The sequence below is a fragment of the Bombyx mandarina genome, chromosome 21 (assembly GCF_030267445.1).
Source record: "Bombyx mandarina strain Sakado chromosome 21, ASM3026744v2".
NCBI classification, from domain to species: Eukaryota; Metazoa; Arthropoda; class Insecta; order Lepidoptera; family Bombycidae; genus Bombyx; species Bombyx mandarina.
This window is the reverse complement of record NC_143227.1, coordinates 5,503,527-5,526,957: the sequence shown is the minus strand read 5'-3', so window position 1 is coordinate 5,526,957 and position 23,431 is coordinate 5,503,527. Positions and strand designations below refer to the sequence as shown.

Below are 23,431 nucleotides of genomic sequence, written 5' to 3'. Positions count from 1 at the left end.
TTCGTGAACAGATATTGGTTACTTATTTTGGCTAAATAAATATTTGCCTGTTTGATTCGAACCCAGGCGCAGTCGCTTGACGAGAGAACGCCGGGCGTCCTTATCCTTTAGGCCATAACGACTTGAGAACTAATTAAATAGTTTTGATAGAATTTTTTTGCGAAGTTTATTATTATTTACTACAATAAATGGCATGCATTAGGAAAAAACGTAGGTAGCCATTAATATCGCTCAAATAACGGTTTTACGGTTTTAACGATGAAACTAATAACATTTTAAATGCTATATAGTTTCTTTAGTATTATTTAATAGAAATACTGTATTATTATTAAATTTGCTTATCCCTTTCTTTTCTATCGTATCTCAAACTCGACAAACACAAAACCACAGCATTATTAATTGAAGGTTCCTTATTGAATTAGTATCAAATGCGCTTCGGGTCCGTTGAATGCAACGCATTCAAAAAATTGTATACACTGAGTCAGTGATGTGAAAGCGCATCAATTAGTGTTCATTTACTGTGGTACAAAGCCCACCCGTTCACTCCAACTTTAGAACGTTTCGCACTAATTACCTTAAATGAGAATGTGAATTGGTGAACATCATATGAGTATTATTATTTTAATTTTTTTTTTGTACTAGAGCAGAAACTATACTCTATTGCAATTACAAAGTCCCATTTGATAGATGCCATTATTATGTTAATGTGTGTGTGAATTAATTGTATAATGGTTTAGATTGATTGTGTATTTTTAAATGATCATTTACGACCATGAACAAAAAATGATAATTATTATTTCAAATTATGCGAAACGTGAATAGTTACGTTCTATGATCATTATTGTTTACATAGCCAAATAGGCAAAGGAATTACTAATTAAATTCCATATTTTTTTTAATGTCTTAATAAACACCCAAACTATTACCACAATCACCTCTCTCACCTGAATAATACATCTGGTTTGTATGCGATTAACGGTGGACGGTTCATCGACTTTTTGTAGCACAAAAACACATCGCTGCCCATTAAACCTGCAATTAAACATATCCTTTTTAGTGAAATAACATATTTAGACATTTCAGGCTGGATATTTAGAATGAAGGCAGCGGCTTGGCTGTGCCACTGGCATTGTTGATGTCAATGAGCGACGGTGACCACTCCACATCAGCCGAGCCATATGCTCGTAGATCTAAAATACAATAAAAAATCAACGCTTCGGATAGAAATAAAAGTTTTTATTTAAAATAAAACGCGTCAAATGTAAATTTTAATGCGAACGAAAAATTTAATGCGTAAGAATACGAAAATATTTCTTTTAAGAGTTGATTGAAGACTTATTCTAGAACTTTAAGAATAAGACAGAACTAAAAACCAATATTCCGAGCCGGTTCGTAACTGGGTGCTGTACTTTAAAAAAAACTCAAGATTGAATACCCATATTAGCTAATCACATAAAACACGTATGCATATACATATTATATAGGTACAGTGCCTAGAATTTGATATCAATGCTAACCGAAACCACGTTATTTAGTCATCTGAACTATCGATAGCTAATTGACCCTTATTAAAGCTCATTCAATTACACGTGAAACGAATAACGTGTTTGTCTTCGAAGTTGATTTGATTTTGTTGCCACCAGACGGGCAGAACGAACCCGGGGTGCGTTTGGTTATCGAAGTCTGTTGACGTCACAAGAATGCCGACGGACCCTTTGAGACACTCCTTATCATTCAAGTCAATTCAAAAGTATCTTCGCAGAAATTGATTACAACCGAGTATCATTCGGAATAACTTCATGACTTCCTTTCTTCATGAGGGAATTAGTTTTCTGGGGCTATTGTTATTAGGTACGTATTTTCATGGACAAAAGTGTTACCTGTCTGAAGGATGTGAAATCGGGTATGGCATCGCTTGATAGCAGTACGCCGGGAATCTAATCTTTTGGGTCACAGAACCTTCAAAAGTACGATTGCATACTGCCTAATATGAGTATGATAGCTTCATTCTTTCACCATCAGTCACCAGATCAAGCAGAACCATTATGTTCACCCATAACTTATTAAATATAAGGAACATTTTTGACTAGGTTCTAAAAAACACTGTTTCTTGGCGTTTAAGCGGTGTATGTTCTTCCGAAGATTTAAAATGCCTTGAGCAGCGGTAGGTACTGCTTCAAGCCATTACTATGTCAATCAGCAACAATTGCCACATTTTTCATATAGAAATAAATGAGTCGTCTATTATCAAAGGTGGCAATCTGTGCATTTGGACAAAAAAAATGTTATTGATATGGCACTACAGATTGATTTGAATATAATCGTCTCCTTCAAAGAATACGGTTCAAACCTGCATTAAATAAAGTATTAACTTAACCTGTTATTTATCTAAGATGTCGTTCAGAAGAGTTTTGTGACTGCCAATAGAATACAAAGTCAATAATTCGTTTTTCTGATTTACCAATAATTGTCCAAAAGTCACATTGCCGGCTTTGATAATAGTCGACTCAAATATCATTCGTAATTTAATTCGTTTAAGAATATATGTCTATAAGTTAAAACGTTTATGCGATTTTGGTGAAACTCGGTGCTTGGTTGGTTGTTGTTGACACTCCAGAGAACTCTCATAGTACTGTACAATACGATATGTGGTGTGTGCGTTCGACTCTTTTTGGGGTGGATGTATTATTCGTTACTTGAAGGTCTTTTTAGATTAACCATGACACGGTAAGATTTAGTAATAGCTGCTCAAGAGCATCCAAAGGAGACTTAATACTCTAAGGCGGCTTCTCGAAGGCATCTACTATCGGATCAAACGTGACGTGCGGGTAGTTTCAAGAAATCGATGTTTCTCATAAATCCGAATGTGAACACTGATTATGATGATACAACTAAAAAGTAACACCAACGCGTATCATCCTTCATGACTGTAAACAATTAATCACTCATTGATACTAACTCACCTTTGTTCAAGTTCTTCGCGATCATACAGAAAGCGTGAGGTGGACATTCCCCTTTGCTGACTATTATCACGCACACGTCGACGACTACCAAAGCGTTGCAGGGGGCGCCGGGGTGGGCCCGCCTGTACGTGATGAAGGTTTTCGCTGCTGAGTTATTTACGTTGGCAACACGACCGCCCGACGACTCGAGAACCATTTCCGCATCAGCCATTAGACGCTCCTTTCCGTCGTACATGACACCTATGTATCGCATTAATAATACACATAAATTAATAATAGATAAGCAACTCAACAAAAATGTTTACGGGCGTCGGCCACTAGATGGCTTCGCTTCGATTATTTTCTCATTGCTCCTGTAGACGGCATATGTGTTATATTACTTATTCTATATTTCATTTTTAATTAAGGATTTTGTATATTTTCAAATAAACTTCTATGATTTATTATTCTTTTATTTTCTGTGTTCAGTTATACAATAATTAAATCCCTTAACTTTAACAACATATAAGTTTAGGGGCATCCACTACAAGATGTCACTAGTTTCCGTACAAAAAAAATATTTGTCTTAAAGTAGTTTCAGGGCTTTGATGTATCGTATTAACTTAAATTCGATCACCACAATGACATCTGAATGTGGGTTAAATGCTTATTTACATTCGTTATATATGTACATCGAAAGTTAATACTGTACCTATTGTTATGTATTATGTACAGCGTTGTGTGGAGAGACCAATTTAAATTTGTAATGCCATAAGAATCATAGTTCAAGTATTAAGGCACCGGATGTGCTTATCGATTGATGGTCGCAATGTCGCAATATCGGAGTATCGGAATTCAATTCCTATGGCAGGTACCAATTTTTTTACGTATATAAGTACTTAAAACGTCTTTCGATACAGCTTTCCAAGATAATAGAAGAGTAACGTGTAAGATCAAAATCTCAAAGTATGGAAATTTAAGTAAACATTGGTATTGATTCCCATGAGCTCACGTGGTAAGTAAGGCCTGTGTATTTCTGTCGTGTATCAGTCATGTAGTGGCTGTAGTTTGTTCATCTCCTAACTATGGTAATAATCTCGAGACGTACTAGGTTCACCTAGCGTGTCGCCGAGCTCATGGGGCTCAGCCTGTAGACTTTGCTAACACTAGCTCTAGCAAGAACACTGCTTCGTTGAATCTACCACCCTATACGAATTGCCGGCTATAGTTTATAGGGTTACACAGCATTTTACTATTAGGTAATTGCCCACAGAGTTTCTCGCCGGATCTTCTCAGTGGGTTCGCGGTTCTGATCCGGTGGTAGATTCAGCGGAGCACTGCTCTTGCTAGGGCTATTGTTAACAAATTCTCTCAGGTTGAACCCGTGAGCTCACCTACCTGTCCGGGCGTAGCTGGAATAGCCTAGAATAGGCTACCAGCGAATAGGTAGGGGAGAAAATAACCCGTTACTTTTAGTGTATATGAGCTCCAATCAACATGTGAGATTGGGGGAGACCTGACTACTTCTTGGTAAATCCGTGTGTAATAAATAAAAACTTTAGTATTCCGTGGCAATGAATTCTTTTATAGCGAATATAACCACGAGTTACGTGGTTATATTCCCACCCATAAATACGTTTTTTATCGTAACACTGTTCATATCATATCTTTAATGCGTAATTTTTATCGTACCTTAACTATACACGCTTGTTTTTTCGAGCTCATGACGTATTGCGAATTCATTTCTTCGATATGTATATCTGATATTACATCATAATAATAATAATACAAGCACATCGCATCGTCAGGACGTAGGTGACACATGTCAAAATTAGCCTGATTTGATGGAGTACGATAAAGATATTACGGGGTTTTTCAATGTACCTAATTCAATAATTTTTCAGACGATTATATTGTTTCGATGCGTATCTGTGTTTGTTTGTATGTAACAAAATCTTTGATTGTCATTTTCACTGAATCCAAGGCCTCCAATTATAACTTGAAAATCTGCACACGCATCAATTACCGATGACAATACAATGATTATAAATATTACAACTTCGTTCTAATATCCCTAATCAGTATGAATAGGACAAAAAGAAATGATGAAATTAATTGCTAATTCGGTGTTGTATTTAAGCATGTTTCTATAATTATTATGGTCCAAGAGCTCGTTCGACCATATATGTACTACATAAAAAAAAAGATTCAGCAACTAGTAATATAATGATCACGCTTGGATTTATTGGTCACTACATAGAAATCAGTAAAGGCACACTAATTATTTATTTGCATAAAGAACAAGAATTTATTCATAGTCACTGGGTACATCCAATACAACACACATATACACAGGGTGAGAAGGTCTTAAAGAACAGTGGTTCATTGTATGAGTTCGCGCAGTCAGCTACTTCGGGTTACTATTATCGTGTCCTTATCATCCATAATCCTTTTTTTTTTTTTTTTTTCGGGTAGAAGGCCGAACCTCCTACGAGGTCCCCGCGCAAGAGGGGCGCGCGGGGTATGTGAGACTCAACGATCTGCATGGTGTTGTGAGCAGACCGCGGGCCCAAGGATTTTAGGACCCACCCACTAAACGACTCCCCTGCACTCTTACACCCGACGTCCGATCCCCTCCGAGGTCAGAACCCGGATGAGGTAGGGGGGCTACCGCGGTCAACACTACAACCAGACGGGTCATCCATAATCCTATCGCATCCATTTTTTTCTAACGGTGCCGTGTGATTTCCGATTAACCAGACCCATTATGAGACACGACTTTGGTAGGATATTGTATGAAGGTCCTATCTTTCGAAATCGAAGGCGTTAAAATTTCGCTATCGAATTAGACGTGAGGCATACCGGAATTGGAAGTACAATTTTTTTAATTAAAAACATTCAATAATTTTTTCACAAGGTTAAATCACGGGTATCATCACAGTTGACTTCGTTTTATTTTTATGTTGTTTCGTAGATAAGAACTTCGAATGCATACATAATGTGTTTGATTTGTGCGAACGATGTATGAATTATTTATGAACTTATGAACTTTTAAAATTGTCATACTGCGACACATTGTCACATAGTAATTGAATAAAATAAACATGCTATTTATAGATATACAATGAGATAAACATTGGGACTTCGAAATAATTTTGAGTTTTTACTGGTGGTAGGACCTCTTGTGAGTCCGCACGGGTAGGTACCACCCTACCTATTTCTGCCGTGAAGCAGTAATGCGTTTCGGTTTGAAGGGTGGGGCAGCCGTTGTAACTATACTGAGACCTTAGAACTTATATCTCAAGGTGTGTGCTTTGTAGATGTCTATGGGCTCCAGTAAACACTCAACATCAGGTGGGCTGGGAGCTCGTCCAACCATTTAAGCAATAAAAAAAAAGAGTCGAACAAAGTATAATTCTGAATCCAATTAAAATCTCTCTTACCGATGTCGACGAGTGGTGGACGCTCTCTCCCTCTTCGTAGATAAAGGAAGCATTCCGGCGATCGCATAGAGCCATGATTCAAGTCAGCAGGAAGACCCGTCGGTGTCGTTTCCACTAGTTCATAACCGTCCGGGACAGTCTCGCCTAAAGTTGGAAATACGACGCCTGCAAATAAATACAATATACTATTTAACACACTTTTAAGATCTTGGTATACACAAGTATATCTACATATTCACTTCCAAGTCTTTTAAGTTGAAAATTTATACACGCATCAAGGACCGATGACAGTACAATAATTTTATAATTTTGCTCTAATATCCTGACCAGTAAGTCAGCATCATCATTCTCCTGCCCTTCTCCCAGTCATCTGGGGTCGGCGCAACATGTTTTCTCCTTCCATACGCCTCTATTATATTACATGGAATATTTCTTCGCTCACTCTCTTCTCACACATATTGTCTTTCATGCAATCCATCCACCCTGACCAGTAAGTATCAGTAAAAAATGAAATGAATTGTTAATTCGGTTGACTATTTAGCGTTTTTTTTTTAAGTTTTTAAACTACATGTACCTACATATATTTAATGATGATATTTAAATATACTTTATTGCCACATATATAAGCTTATCTGGGTAATCACTATATTAGGTCCACGATGGTAAGGTTAAAGACTATATTTCTCATAATTACAATAAATAATTATAATAGGTGGATTACGACAGCAAATGTTTTTGTAAAATTTTAAATAGTCCATAATCTTACTCTTAAAGGTATTATTACAACATTACGATCACGCGTTCGTTGCGGTTGCATCTGCATAGTATTTTGTAACTTAATTCTCCAATTATTTCCTAAACTGGTTTGCTGTTCAAAGGCCTACGTTCCAAAAGAAGTTTTTATTTTCCTACCTAAGCTGATAGCCTTGAGAGGCTATTTCAGCGTAACCTTAACTGGTAGGTGAGCTCATGGGGCTCAAACCTGACGATAATTCAAAAGAGGGTGAATGGAAGATACTATCAGAACTCAGAATCTACGTATATGTATAACAGATCATAATGTGAGTTCTCCCATTCCATTTCTTCAAGCCCAAACGCTAGATTCGCGACAAAAATAAGCTGTAGGATTGTACTGACTCTACTAGTACATTCTTAAATTTAAAAAAAATATTATTAAGACACAAAAATAAGCTGTAGGATTGTACTGACTCTACTAGTACATTCTTAAATTTTAAAAAAATATTATTAAGACACAAAAATAAGCTGTAGGATTGTACTGACTCTACTAGTACATTCTTTAATTTTAAAAAAATATTATTAAGACACAAAAATAAGCTGTAGGATTGTACTAACTCTACTAGTACATTCTTAAATTTTAAAAAAATATTATTAAGACACGATGTTCCGGTATAATAAAAATCGTCTGTGAGCACGTTAGTTTATTACGTCGTTTTTTTTTAAGTAATAAAAAAAATATGTTTAGAATAAATGGTACCCCCCGCCTGAGAACGGAACCATGGCATGGCTGCAACCCTGAACATACCGCTCATCTTTTCTATTAGGCTACGCTGAATTGATCAAAATTCACATAGAATTCGCTAGAAATACGCTACTATAATTAATGTACAGCAAACAATCTTATCAGCGATGGATGAATTAATTATCAATTCATATACTGAAGAATGTGTTAATTCGTTACATCATACAATGTATCGAGAACAACAAACGTTTTGAAGTGGCAATGAACTCTGTAATTCATTAAGGATCATTTATACAATACAAAGAGCAAACGGTATGTTATCTCCGCCTAAGCGTTCATTCTATTCTCATTGGTTGTCGTTAATGGCAGTGGCACGATGTTATGCAGGATATTTAAATTACTACGACCAAGTCGTCAATATAAGATGAATCATACAACAAGCCCTTTGTTAACTAATCAATCGAGACCATTGCACACAATGACATCTACATGTATTAACATGATTAATTAATTAATCAATCAATAACCTTCAAAACGTACTGTTTTAATTTACATTGCCGAGTTTCTCACGTTATTATCTTACTACCGTCAAATTCATAACGTTTATTAATTTGTTAAAACTATTCGCTCATAAGTAAACATACGTTGATCATACTATGCTAGAAAATATTCCCTGAAGTACCAAGAACAACTAAGTATATAAAGCAGTGCTGCCCAAAGTGGTCTATATCGACCCCTAGGGGTCTATGACAACCTGCAAGGGGTCTACGTCAGGGAAAAAAAATTTGGGGGTCCACGATAGTGGATTTCAACACATACACTGATAGTACCTATTTACTTACATCATACTATCTTGTAATATCAAGACATCATTAGCCGAGGGGATTTAAGATTAACCCTTACAAAATTGACGCCAAATAAATGTTGATAATTTATTATTAAAGCATCAGGTTCATCCTTCTCACTAAAAATATTGACTTATTGCTTATGTTATTTTATTTATAGTTTATTTTATGTTACGTATATTTTACATAACAGATACGAAATTTTATTTTGAGTAGTTTTAATTTAAATTCAATTAATAAATGTATAAATTAACATGTGTTTTTACTTTAAGTTTTTAACACTAAACTTTACTACAGTTAGAAATTTACAGGAAATCAATATCAGGTAAGTAGGGGGGGGTCTACCCAACACGGAAAAACATGGCATGGGGTCTACGACACAAAAATGTTTGGGGAACTCTGATATAAAGTTTCAACACGTTAACACAAACGTAAATAAGAAAAGAAGATTAATTTCAATACGGTGTGCCAATGTAGGCAATCTAGCGGTAGGCAATCATGGCCACCCACCCACATTTAGTATTAAACAAATGTTATCTGTAGAATTATCTCCGTTGTGTGTTGATGGAACAGAGCGTAAGTGAAACGCTCCAGAAAATAACAAGAGGCCGCGATATATTTTACTAATGTTATTTATTAGCACGCCACGCAGTGTACTGCAATTTAAAAAGGAACAAAAACGTTGGTTCAACGACCTCATCTCTCGTGGCGGTATGCGTCCATCATCAACTGGGGTTGCTTTAGATTGATTTGGTTCACAAGTTCATTCTTGACATAGAAAATTAAAAAGGTTGTATGTTAATACAGTTTCGGGTCCCTTTTACACGATGTGTATTAAATAAATGTAAATATTCATGGAACAACAATTAACCGGTGGTAGGACCTCTGGTGAGTCTGTTCGGGTAGGTACCACCACCCCGCCTATTTCTGACGTGAAGCAGTAATGCGTTTCGGTTTGAAGGGTGGGGCAACCGTTGTAACTATACTTGTGAGACCTTAGAACTTATATCTCAAGGTGGGTGGCGCATTTACGTTGCAGATGTCTATGGGCTCCAGTAACCACTTAACACCAGGTGAGCTGTGAGCTCGTTCACCCATCTATGCCATAAAAAACTAATAAAAAAAAACGCGTTTATTTACAAAAAAATTCACATCTATCGAAATGACGAGAGCTCTATTGAATATTTAATTCTGTTCATATATCGGCCACGGACGCCATTCAGCAGTAATCGATCCACAGTCAAGTAGAGCTTCCAACTAGTTTTTCTCAATGAGGGAACTGTCCCAGTTCGTACTGTACAAACCAGTTTAACTCGATAGCCAACCGAACACCTCGCATTGAAATTGCGGCTTAAATAAACAAACTACTCGGCGTTTTTTATGCAAAAATACTTTTTATAGTTGTTGAGTATTATTTCTTGTTACAAATTATATGCCATAAAAAATTGGAGTAACTAATAAAATAAAATAAAAATTTAAAGAATTATAGAAGTAGAAGTAGATACTGTAAGAATTTAAAGCATTGTATGTTTTTAATTCTATCATACAAAACTTACTCGTGAAACATGTACATATTTTATGACTATATAGTTGTGGTCGGCGGCTATACACGCGCTAGATTTGTAGATATAGATTTACAAATTGACGACCAATTCCAATCGTTACAACACATTAGCGCTTAGCACTAAAAAGAAAAATACCTACATTATTTCGCGTGATGACATTTTTTCTAGTTATATTAATTTGAAACCAATCAATAGAAAATACTCAACGGTTTTTGGAGAAAGTAAATTACAAAATGGTTATCATAGTACATTAAGAAAGGTTTTTTCTTTTAACTTCTTTAAATACAGAAAAAAAAACATTCTCACTATCTATACTATACTATAATATTATAAAGAGGAAAGATTTGTTTGTTTGTTTGTTTCGAATAGGCTCCGAAACTACTGGACCGATTTGAAAAATTCTTTTTCCATTAGAAAAAAAAAATTAAAAAAAAAAAAAAAAAATATTGTTTTGGTTTCGTGTGTGTTTTAATGTTTCCGAAGCGAAGCGAGGGCGGGTCGCTAGTATTTAATACTTCTATAATTCGTGTATTCCCATATTACTAGTCCTAGTTCCTTAGTTCGTATATTATAGGTTGCTGGTACGGTGTGTTATAAATACACCCTTGCAACCATAATGCCTATTTCTGTCTTCAAACACTGCTGAGTTTTGTTTTGAACAACAGAACAGCAATTACGTTATAACCAATGAAATTGAAGTTCCAATCTTATGTCACAAGAGCGGCAATCCTCCATATTTTGATTATGTAGTACATCAGTTCAGTTAGCGACGGTACAAGGTTCTTTTTTTTATCGATAAAGTTGAGCCGAAGAACTCACAGCACACTCCATTGGTTTACCTTTACCTGGCTCTAAGATCGTTGACCTTAAGCAGCAAAAACACAATTTGTACAATCGAAATTGGATCTCGAAAAAATGTATAAAATTATAACAACCTACATTGATAAATTCGACAAAAACGCACAAACAAAAAGACTGTTTTTTCTTTTAAATGACCGTGAACTACAAATCTGTACAATTATTATGTGGACTTGACTTATAAGCCGGTTGTTAAGTGGTACCTTATTTTTTTTTTTACGGTACTTCATGAATCATATCTTGTATCATTACATTAAAAAAGTAAGCCCTACATTAAAATTGGCCTTGCTTACATCTGCCGTGAAGCAGTAATGGGTTTCGATAAAAATGAAAACTCAAATTCGTGTCTCACATCGGTTGGTGTAATTTTCGTTGTTGATATTTATGTAACCATTTAACATCAGATGGGCCACAAAAATGAAAGAACACAACGACACAAAACTATACCAATAAAATAAAAAATATTCTATACGAATGTTTTTTTCCCCTACCTATCCAGCTACGCGCGTACGGGTAGGTGAGCTCACGGGCTCAATCTGAGAGAATTTGCGAACACTAGCCCTAGCAAGAGCGGTGCTTTGCAGAATCTACCACCGGATGTTCCTATGTCGAACTTTTGGTAGCTGGTGCTTGAAGATACGAATATGTATTAATTACTAAGATTTTTTTTTCATATCGCTTCATCCATTCCATTCAGGTTGCGGTATCCATATACATTATGTGCATTAACTAAAACGTCTTTTAAAAAACAAGCAAAAAAACTAAACAGATTAAAATACTGAATTCAATGTGTTTCAATTCCTACCATTACTATTTTCTAGACACTTGACTGCAATACATTTATAAGATAACTAGCGACCCGCCCTCGCTTCGCTTCGGAAACATTAAAACACACATGAAACCAAAACAATAAAATATTTTTTTTTTTTTTTAAAAGTAGCCTGTGTTCATCAGGGTCAATGTCGGCTTCTAATGGAAAAAGAATTTTTCAAATCGGTCCAGTAGTTTCGGAGCCTATTCGAAACAAACAAACAAACAAATCTTTCCTCTTTATAATATTAGTATAGATATAGAAGTATAGACTAATCTGAATATTTATAATATTATTTGATAGATTATAGTCAGGTATAAATTTAAGAGTATTCAAAAGCAACTTTAAGGGCATACCTAAATATGTATTTGTTATTAGGTTTAAAGTGATTTTACAACAATATAGTACTGAAAAAAAATCTGCACTGCATTTATGATAATTCCTCCGTACAAGACAAGTATAAAATAAGCCACCAAGGTCTGACGTCATTTAAATATAATAATTTAACCACAAGTAACTTGACACAGTTTGTGTGTAGCATTTACGGTAACTACAACTAATTTCTTAATGATATCCCTCTCAGACTTTGATTTCCTAATTCATGAAACATACTAACTTTATGAAATTGATTTTTCTTTTCAAATAAGGTATAATACAATTTGATAAATGAAATATTCGTATTGTTGACTAAAACGTTTATGGAGTTATTTGTGGGTGTGATAATTAATATGTCAAAGCTGAATAGTCGGAAACTAATGAAATAATGACCTACATAATCAATTAGTCCACATTTGAATTCTGTACTGAATGCAAGGTTACAATGTATTCCCAGAAATGAAGGTCGATGGCAGAGCTGGTTATTTTTAACATCATATCGTCTTTTCGCAAAAAAAGTATACAATTTCCAAAAATATTCGAAATTGAACTAATATAGCGTAGTTGAGTTTTTTTTTTTTTTAATTTACCTATTTTTTTACTACTATTAACAAAATGAATACATAATTTTATCTTACTATAAAAGTCAGATAATGTAACTGGCAAAAAAAAAAAAAATTGCAAAGATGATGCATGAAGTTAAACATTTAAAACACTCATCTGAACAATTAGTAAGCTTTGGGATTATACAGTTTTAATGTGAGAAGACGATATATTGTTTTAAAATCTTAGACCTTGAAACAATTTAAAATATCCTAAGAATTGTGGTTAGCGGGGTGGGACAGCCATTATATAATACCTTTGAAGTATTAACCCCATTTCTGTAGACTGGAAGTGGCATATAATTTGTGTTGTTTATAATCTCTGATAATCATAACACCAAGTGGGCATGAACTTGTGAGACCTGAATCGTTATTTATGTATAAAATTAATGCTCTTTTTTGTCTAAATAGGCCATTGTTAAAACTTGCCAAAAAAATTCTCAGTATTCCAAGGAAGGAAGGTCCATACAAAAAACAAATAATATGTTGCAAGTCAGCCTTTCTCAAAGTGGGCGATAATGCCCCCTTGTGGGTGCTGCAGGTCTAAAGGGTAAGTGACTCAGAAAAAAGGGGAGGACATTGTGTAGAGGCTTGGAAGGCGATTTGCAATTTCATCTAGGAAGGCTCTTAGACACCGGTTGAGCTCTCGCTATAGTGATTTTAAGTAGGTGAAAAAATGGGGGCCATAAAAAATAATTCATTCTCAAAATGGGCAGTAGACAAAATAAGTTTGGGAGCCTCTGCTGTAAGTCATAGCAGAGTATAATAGGTTTTATTGATAAAGTAATAAATATACATATATATCAATCTTCAGCATCTGTTATTACAGGAATGTACTTTATTTACTATATAATTCTTTTATTAAATTATAACTATTATTTTTCTGATATAAGGAACAATATGACAATAATTACAAAACAGGCACAGTTTCTGTTTAGTAGTTCATCACTGTAATGACCAATTTCTATTTTAGTTTCATAATAGTTTAGGTAAACCATGGTAAATATATTACATGAGCCTGAGCAAGGTTGTGACTTATGCTAGAGTATGTTTGAAAGAATTAGCTGTTACCAACTCATTATTTACTTTATGATAGCAGTCAGTTATATAAGGGGTGCCTTAAAAAGAATTGGATTGACTCTGTGAACCAGGATATGTCAAATAAGAATGCAGGTGAAAAGAAGACATACTGCACTACCCGCACTCAGTGGTGAGAATAATGTGTTCTTTTTTAAATAGTATTCACTCAATGAAATAAAAGCAAGAAAAAAAATTGAGAATTTTAAATACAACACCTGATCAAACCATTTTAATATTATATAAATATTCAAAATAGTTGTTTAAAATTTAATACATTATGTCTAAAGTATAAGTGTGTGAAACATTGAAATGACCATATGAAAAATAATTACTCTCAAATAGTAAGATATTTTCATCAAAATGTAGTTGTAATAAAAAGAATAATATATCAATATTTCCAAAAAAGATCATAAAAAACATTATATTCAATAAATAAATGTGTATACAAAGCCAATTTTCTTCACAAATTGGTAAAATAATTAGGTGAAACATTTAGACACATTTTATGATTGATAGAACAACATTTAGTATTATATTTACTATAATTTACATGTCATTTGATACAGAACAAACATTTTATAAATCTGAAAACGAATACGGTCATAATGTTCATGTTTAATTCAGTCTTAGGATTAATAAATTTTACTTACCAATATCAGTAATAGGAGCTTTGCAGCTGTATCCCTTCAAGTGACCAGAGTCAGAATCATCCAGCAGTTCAGGGGTTTCAGGTAGCCCCGCCACAACAAAATAATCGGCTACCTTTCGATCATCCATTTTTTACAAATTACCTGGAATTCAACTTACTGTAAATATTATTTGAAATTTACAAAAAAATAGTACTAATAACGAAATATATAGGTAATTTAATTTACGTAATTTTTTTCATGTTACTCACTACCTGATAATTATTTTTCGTTCATGATACCTTCAAAAAGCCAATGGGAATGTTTTTTTTTTCAAAAATATACTGAAATAAGGAACTCACAAAGTAATGAAACCTTTGAAGTGAACTTAAATTTTATTGTTTTCAATTGCCGATGAAGATCCATTACACATACATCCAATGGCTTTTATTTCGAAGTGTTTATTATTGTCCTCAATTTATTCAGTATTGCTTTATTTTATTTCGGCAGAATCTTAAATAAACAACTAATTAGCTTATTGAAAGGGTTTATTTTTTACTGATTTTCATAAACTTCATTTTTGATGGTTTAATCACAGATGATAGATATTAAGTGTATTATCTATGGATGATACTAACCTACTACTCTTTGAATTTTTTTAAAGGAATTTTATGACCTGGTAACTAAGATCATTAAGTCATGGCTTATTTTAATTTATATTCTTATTTTTATGAAAAATGATAATATGAAGTGAAATTATATGAAATGAGATTATATGGGATGAAATATAATCTCAGTAAAATAGTGGTCATTTCCTGATCTTTTTTTTTAGTGGACTTTTTGGAGGACCCCGAGAAATTACGTCCAGGGCCTTTGTTCATTTTCTCACATTTTTGCACTTTCACAGATACTAAACAGTTAACAAACCTGAAGAAACACTAAATAGACAAAATAAAAAATCGCAGAACTCCACTCCTCGCGTTATCGCCAAAAAAGGTGAATGAAGTTAGCCCCTCAAAAAAAATTTTCTTTCCTATTTTCTACTTATTTTCTATTAATTCGTTTGTTCATCATTTGTTCTTGATTGTTCACTGTTAATAATTGTTTGTTCTGCATTTATTTATTTTAAAAAGATTATTAAAAATATATGTACAAGTTAGCCCCTCGATTGCAATTTTTAATATTTTTTCGTCCTTAATGACTCGTAAATATTCATTTTCGATTGTTCTTATATAAAACACGTTTGTTCTCTTTCGAAATTACTCGTTTTTTGTTTAATTTACTATTTGTATTAGTTGATTAAATGTATGCAAAATATGTGTACATACTGCGCATGCGTCAACTATAATGCCTAAACTTTGTACCGTCTACGCGGTTTTAATCGAGAGAAAAAAAAACAAATATAAATCCTGAAGGAGCAATTGATTGGTATGTATACAGTTTAATTAAAAAAATTAAAAAATAAATAAATGAAATAATGTACATTGGCGTAAAGTTAGACCAAATACATTTTTTCCATCCTCCTACCTATCGTTATGAAGGTATAAAAAAGATTAAGTCAATAATATGTTCATTATTTATCTTTCAAGAGATAATGTAGGTATACATTATAATAACTTTTTTACACAGTCGAAATTATATTCCTAACATTAGTAAAATAACATTTTAATATTTTTTTTATAGGTTATGTATTGAAAGTGTTGGAAAATTATTTCATGTTTTAGCTGGAAAACGACATTGAGAATTATATGCAATACAAGATAATGGGCTCCATCAAATGAATTCGAATGAAACCAAACTGTTTACCATCCAAATTCGATTGTCGGGCAGATAGAAAACGAAAATTCACTCAAAGTGAACCTCGACCTGCATTTGTGAAACGGCAAAGACTCACTATTGTCAAGGAGATTGAAGAGACGACTAAAAATGAGATGTGTTATATTATTATACCTTTGCCATCTTGTAGTCAAGGTAGGTGTAACTGTCAATAATTAGTAACACTCACAGATCTCATAATCAAATAACAATATCAGAAAAAAGGAGAATAGTTAGTTAGTTAGTGGAAGTAGCCAAAATGGGCAAGTGGACCTCAGTTCCTATTACATAAGGTACTAGGAAGTTTGTGATAATGAAAATTTATCACAGTGTAATATCACTTACTTACTTTAACAGTGAAGGAAAACATTGTGATGAAACCTGCACACCTAAATGTTCTTAGGATTTTCTTAGGTGTGTAATCCACCAACCAGCACTAGGCCAGCGTGGTGGACTAAGGCCTAAAAACCCTCTCAATGGTAGTGGAGGCCAGTGTCCAGCAAGGGGATATATTATATGGGCTGATGATGATGACTAGGAAGTTACATACTACTACTACTACTACAGTACACATATAATCCTATATATTTACAAACTATAAGTTTGTTGGGTACCTAGAAATTGCTAACATTATTTCATATTTCCAGATGTCCAGCCACTTGAAAATAGGTGTAGTAATGACAAAGCTATCCAAGTAGCTCCAGCACAGGAACACAAAGGCAAGGCAAGTGTGTATTGCCACATCACCCCTAAATATATCTGAAGCAAGTACAAGTAAACAATCAGAACCAGCAAAAAGAAAACTGTTGTTCCTGAGGACAAATTTGACAGTGATGAGTCAAATGCACCAGCAACAGAAGGATCAACAGTTGACTATGAGTCATCTCTCTATATCTCCACTCCATCAAAGACTTGTGCACTGCAGACTATAGCTCTCAAGAAGACTAAAAAAGTTGAAAAAATGAATGTGTTAACAATTTTATCTAAAGTGAAAAATAAACCACGTTTATATATTGGTCTTCCACAAGAATTATATTTCATAATAGGCTTGATTGAGAAACATACAAATGTTTCTGAACAAAATATTATATTATGTTTGATGAGAATAAAATTAAATAGAACATTCTCTCAATTGGCTGATGATTTCGATCTATCTGTAAGTCAAGCAAGCAATATATTTTTCAACAAACTCCCAGAAATTGCAAATGTAATATCACCCCTTGTTAGAGTATAAAAAAAACAATACAATAAATATATATGCAGGAAGGATAATTGATGTCAACTTGGTGGAAAATAGAAAGTTTTTAGATAGTTTGCCACCTACAAGACTCTTTAATTAAATAAGTAATCCTTACTTATAAATATGAATTTTTGTAAGTATTTTCACTCTTCATTCAAAAACTACTGAACAGATTTTAATAAGACTTCTATGCTGGTCTTGAATGGCTAGCAACTCATTATTATTTTGATTCTGTTTTCCACAAATGTGCTAAATATGGGCTTATATATATGAAAAGGAATAAAGATTAATGTTATGTAACCTTTGTACCTGTATGTTAAGAATGATTTTTAAATAAAACATATTTAAATTGAAATATTATTTTTATTAAATCACATTCACTTTGTACACATCAATATTTTGTACTCCCTAAAAGGAAAATAGGTATGAAGATTTTTTTAAGTATTTAACATTACATTTTTGTGTAAGATTAGAAAAATGTTATTCTTCCAAAAAGAAACTACATTACCTAACAACTGTGCAACTTACTCGGGATCAAAATCAATACTAATTATAGTGACCTGATTATTTTTTTCAAAGTTGCTGTTTGCTACACAAAAGTAGCAAGTTTTACTTTTAGTATAATACATATGCACTTGAACTTGTGCATAATATCTTTCTTTAATTTTTTTTGCCATTTTTTTTATGGAAACAGCATTACACACTTGCTTTTTTGTAGATCTATCAAAAAAACATAATTTATGATTTTTTTTAGCATAGTGGGCAATACCCTATTATTCATATTAATTATATACGGTGATGCGAAAATTATTTCTTTACTGAATTATTTAAGAATGATAGGCATAATATAATATTTTAATACGCTATCTTTGTTTATAATTTTTAATCTATTATTTAAAAATAAGTTATCTATAATATTTTTAATTTCTTTATTTATCGGGTGGTCACAGTCATTATTATAAAAATAGAAATTTTGAGGAAATACAAATGTTTAATACAAATTATTTTGATAATCGAAATAAATTAATATCAATCCAAATTAATATTTGAACTATGAAAATTGTATGGTATGTAAACAGAAATATATTTTATAATTATAAATGCAGTGTCGGTTAGAGAAGCTGTGCAAATTAGAATAAATTCTAATAAAGAATAAGAATAAACTTTGAAGAGAAGAAAAGAGCTTTCTTCGAAGCTCAATTCTACAAGGTATTCAATCAGATAGCTATCTATCTCTGTCTTTCCTGTATGAAATTTTGGTATGTCGAAATATTGGATAAATCCAGCAAAGCTAAATAGAGTATTTACCTAAAAAATATGTTTATGCTTAAAGTCACGTGTTTATGTTATTCGAAAATATTAACCAATTTTTCAATCGAAGATTAAAACAACATTAATACTGAGAATGAATATTTATTTATAAAATACACATATATGTTTTGACCACAAATTTTGCACGATAATTAAAATTATATTCATTAATATTCATTTAAATAAATATTAATTAATCTTCTTCTATAACTCATAGTCAACTGTTGATCCTTCTTTTGCTGGTGCATTTGACTCATCACTGTCAAATTTGTCCTCAGGAACAACAGTTTTCTTTTTGCTGGTTCTGATTGTTTACTTGTACTTGCTTCAGATATATTTAGGGGTGATGTGGCAATACACACTTGCCTTGCCTTTGTGTTCCTGTGCTGGAGCTACTTGGATAGCTTTGTCATTACTACACCTATTTTCAAGTGGCTAGACATCTGGAAATATGAAATAATGTTAGCAATTTCTAGGTACCCAACAAACTTATAGTTTGTAAATATATAGGATTATATGTGTACTGTAGTAGTAGTAGTAATAGTAGTAGTAGTAGTAGTATGTAACTTCCTAGTCATCATCATCAGCCCATATAATATATCCCCTTGCTGGACACTGGCCTCCACTACCATTGAGAGGGTTTTTAGGCCTTAGTCCACCACGCTGGCCTAGTGCTGGTTGGTGGATTACACACCTAAGAAAATCCTAAGAACATTTAGGTGTGCAGTTTTCATCACAATGTTTTCCTTCACTGTTAAAGTAAGTAAGTGATATTACACTGTGATAAATTTTCATTATCACAAACTTTCTAGTACCTTATGTAATAGGAACTGAGGTCCACTTGCCCATTTTAGCTACTTCCACTAACTAACTAACTATTCTCCTTTTTTCTGATATTGTTATTTGATTATGAGATCTGTGAGTGTTATTAATTATTGACAGTTACACCTACCTTGACTACAAGATGGCAAAGGTATAATAATATAACACATCTCATTTTTAATTTTTACTCGTCTCTTCAATCTCCTTGACAATAGTGAGTCTTTGCCGTTTCACAAATGCAGGTCGAGGTTCACTTTGAGTGAATTTTCGTTTTCTATCTGCCCGACAATCGAATTTGGATGGTAAACAGTTTGGTTTCATTCGAATTCATTTGATGGAGCCCATTATCTTGTATTGCATATAATTCTCAATGTCGTTTTCCAGCTAAAACATGAAATAATTTTCCAACACTTTCAATACATAACCTATAAAAAAAATATTAAAATGTTATTTTACTAATGTTAGGAATATAATTTCGACTGTGTAAAAAAGTTATTATAATGTATACCTACATTATCTCTTGAAAGATAAATAATGAACATATTATTGACTTAATCTTTTTTATACCTTCATAACGATAGGTAGGAGGATGGAAAAAATGTATTTGGTCTAACTTTACGCCAATGTACATTATTTCATTTATTTATTGGAGTTTACTCCTTTAGAATCGATTTACATATATAGGCCCGGGGTATGAAAATTATGGGGACCAAAATCGTACTAGCATGTCACACGAAATGCGTTATGCGCCTGATTGGCTCCTGATTGCGTGATGCGTGCGCGCGCCAATCAGGAGCCAACGCGCGGCCGCGTTATCGCAGGTGACGCCGGGCTGCTGCGCCGGCAGTCCGCCACAAAGCCTCGTACTGATCGCGCGTTTCTCTCATTATTGTATTTTCATATATTTGTTAGTCGTTTGTTTTGTGTCTCGTTAATTTGTTAATAATCTGTTGTGTATCGTGTTGTCGTAATATAGAACTATTTCTCGTATTGTTTCGTTTAATTTTTTATATCCAGTAAACTCCAGTCGTGCGTCGGAGCGGACACACACACTTTTTTTTTTAATTTTTTTATTTAAACTGTATACATACCAATCAATTGCTCCTTCAGGATTTATATTTGTTTTTTTTTCTCTCGATTAAAACCGCGTAGACGGTACAAAGTTTAGGCATTATAGTTGACGCATGCGCAGTACACATATTTTGCATACATTTATTCAACTAATAAAAATAGTAAATTAAACAAAAAACGAGTAATTTCGAAAGAGAACAAACGTGTTTTATGTAAGAACAATCGAAAATGAATATTTACGAGTCATTAAGGATGAAAAAATATTAAAAATTGCATTAGAGGGGCTAACTTGTAGGTATATTTTTAAATATTTTTTTTAAATAAATAAATGCAGAACAAACAATTATTAACAGTGAACAATCATGAACAAATGATGAACAAACGTATTAATAGAAAATAAGTATAAAATAGGAACAAAAAATTTTTTTGAGGGGCTAGCTTCATTCACCTCGCCAAAAAGTATCTCACATGGACACAGACTACCCTTTAACAGTAAACAAGAAACTCTCCTGTTAAATCTATTTCAATCAAACAATGGAGGGTAGCGGTAAGGAGAACCATCTCTGTGTGTAAAACGGCTCACTGAATTTGGCTCCCTTTTTAGCTAATAAAGATCTAGTAAAGGGGGCCAGCTTAAGGGTGATCATTTGTTTAATGAATTATAAATAAATAAAAGACGAACAAACAATTTTTACATTCGAACATTAACAAACAAACGACGAACAAATAATTAAAAATAAAAAAAATCCGAAAATAAACAAAAATGGGCCAAATTCAGTGAGCCGTGTAAAACGTGTCCGTTAAAATCTGCTAAATAAGGGTTGCGCTACAGTAGCAACTGGGTAAATTTAAAAAAAGGCACAGAATGTTATTAGAATAAGATAGAGACATAAAAAAGGATGAAAGAACTATAATCACTAAAAAATCACATAAGTATTTTATTTAAAGCTGATAAGAAAATGCAATCGATGTCTCCACGTTTTACCACAGCAATAATTTTAGGTTATATTGAGGAAATTAGTGTGGACTACGTAAACATGTGAGGTCTTGTATATTACACTGACACTAATTACTCTAGTCATTAAATATATTAAATTTCCTAACTCAGCATATGTAATTCAATCAGTTAACAACTGCTCAATTCATATCATACCCTGTGCCTATGCTAGCGCCATTCTGGAGGATTTTGAAACTGTTATTTAGTACGGTACGGTACTGAAAGTGGGACATTTTTTTCAAGCTTCTTCCAAGAGATCGTTCTCCTTACCTCTACCCTCAATAAATCAAACGTACCGTACTGTATTAACTAATAAGACCATAAACTATCTTTAGTTGCTTGCTCTAAGACTTACATACACTTCTGCTCTACTCTCTGTAACCAATGCGGAGATACCAGTGTGAGAATTGATTAATATATATAATTTACAAGACTGGTTATCGAATCCGTATCACTGCAGTAGTGAAACTTTACAATATAATAGGAAAACCTAGACCATACATAACTTCTTGTTTCCTTCAGAGCTATTTAAAAAAAAAAGAAGTGTGGTGTCGTGAGACACCGGATAGGGATGAAGTTCCTTATTATAAAATATTAATTTTAAGTTCTATTCGAGGTATAAAGAAAATAATTATTCGGGTATGCTAATTTTATTAAGATTTTTTTATTGATCAAATAAATAAATAAAAAATACTTTACAAAATTATGAACTTTATTTTATTATGATTTATTATTACAATGATTTATAAAAAATATATAATAAAAATATGTTATGTTTTGTACGTTATTACAAAGTTAAGTCGTACACTGTGTGCATTACTAATAAAATCTTACGTTACGGACGTTTTTTCCCGGTTAGGGTACCCCTCCACATCGTCCCATAAGGAACTTCGTTTCAAAACTCCACAATCTTAGTCACTCATGCGTTCGGATTTTAAGATAATCAGTGGTTGGTAATTTTGTATGAATATACCTCTATGAATTAAGACAGTCTTAAATAAGCCCGTACATTTACCGAAGTCGTAACTCTAATTAGTTTACAGTGCATATTTCTTCGAAGTTGTCATGGCCTAAAGCAGTGACCGGCAACCTTGTCAACAGCATTCGCGAAGCAGCTGTTAGGTTTCCCTTGGAGACGCTCGGGCAGCTGTTAGCAAATGTAACCCGTCCAGGCTGAGCCTTTTCTCGTCCACCTGTCCTAGTGAAGCTGGAATGGCCTTAATATGATAAAAAAAACTTTGTCAACCAAAAGAGCAAAATATAGATAACACAAAATTGAATTATATTCGAAGAGGCCTTTTTTAACGTATCTAATATTTTTATTGCCTCGTCTTTCAAAAATGTTTACTCGTCCCTTACAAGGTAAGATAATATTATGTAATATTACATACTTGTCTGAACTAAACATTTTGCGGAAGAGCCGTAGCCGAAGAGTCAAAGAGCCAGATGCAGCTCACGAGCCGCGGGTTCACTTCGATAAAGCGGCACGACACCAGTGTGCTTAGTGCGAGTTTTTTACGCTCTCGACAGCGTAAAAATTAACTCACA

At 33.4% G+C, this 23,431-nt stretch overlaps 1 protein-coding gene and 2 long non-coding RNA genes across 12 annotated transcripts in view; 1 reads left to right on the top strand and 2 right to left on the bottom strand.

Moving 5' to 3' along the window:
- The window catches only part of Crag (DENN domain-containing protein Crag), a 46,759-nt gene extending 31,487 nt beyond the window's left edge, over positions 1 to 15,272 (bottom strand). For 4 of the 5 annotated variants that reach the window (XM_028187915.2, XM_028187917.2, XM_028187916.2 and 1 more), the window contains exons 1-5: positions 14,990 to 15,272; positions 14,652 to 14,792; positions 6,386 to 6,550; positions 2,964 to 3,203; positions 945 to 1,032 (exon numbers count right to left, since the gene is read on the bottom strand). In XM_028187915.2, coding sequence (XP_028043716.2) covers positions 945 to 1,032; positions 2,964 to 3,203; positions 6,386 to 6,550; positions 14,652 to 14,778 — 620 coding nt within the window. In that variant the 5' untranslated portion in view covers positions 14,779 to 14,792; positions 14,990 to 15,272. Of the gene's footprint in view, positions 1 to 944; positions 1,033 to 2,963; positions 3,204 to 6,385; positions 6,551 to 14,651; positions 14,808 to 14,989 lie in introns of all 5 variants that reach the window. The other variant, XM_089736350.1, reaches the window with a different exon arrangement.
- A 347-nt stretch (positions 15,273 to 15,619) lies between these two features.
- Positions 15,620 to 18,037, top strand: LOC149500449 (uncharacterized). Of its 5 annotated transcripts, none has more exons than XR_016324884.1 (3): positions 15,620 to 16,055; positions 16,311 to 16,598; positions 17,090 to 18,037. It is a non-coding gene; the product is annotated as an uncharacterized LOC149500449 (long non-coding RNA). The 5 variants fall into 5 exon arrangements; XR_016324887.1 differs by having other exon boundaries at positions 15,956 to 16,055; positions 16,352 to 16,598; XR_016324886.1 differs by lacking the exon at positions 15,620 to 16,055 and adding an exon at positions 16,154 to 16,168.
- Positions 18,038 to 19,079: 1,042 nt separating this feature from the next.
- Positions 19,080 to 20,889, bottom strand: LOC149500448 (uncharacterized). Of its 2 annotated transcripts, none has more exons than XR_016324890.1 (2): positions 19,809 to 20,889; positions 19,080 to 19,436 (listed from the first exon to the last, which is right to left on the bottom strand). It is a non-coding gene; the product is annotated as an uncharacterized LOC149500448 (long non-coding RNA). The 2 variants fall into 2 exon arrangements; XR_016324889.1 differs by having other exon boundaries at positions 19,946 to 20,889.
- Between the last annotated feature and the right edge of the window lie 2,542 nt (positions 20,890 to 23,431).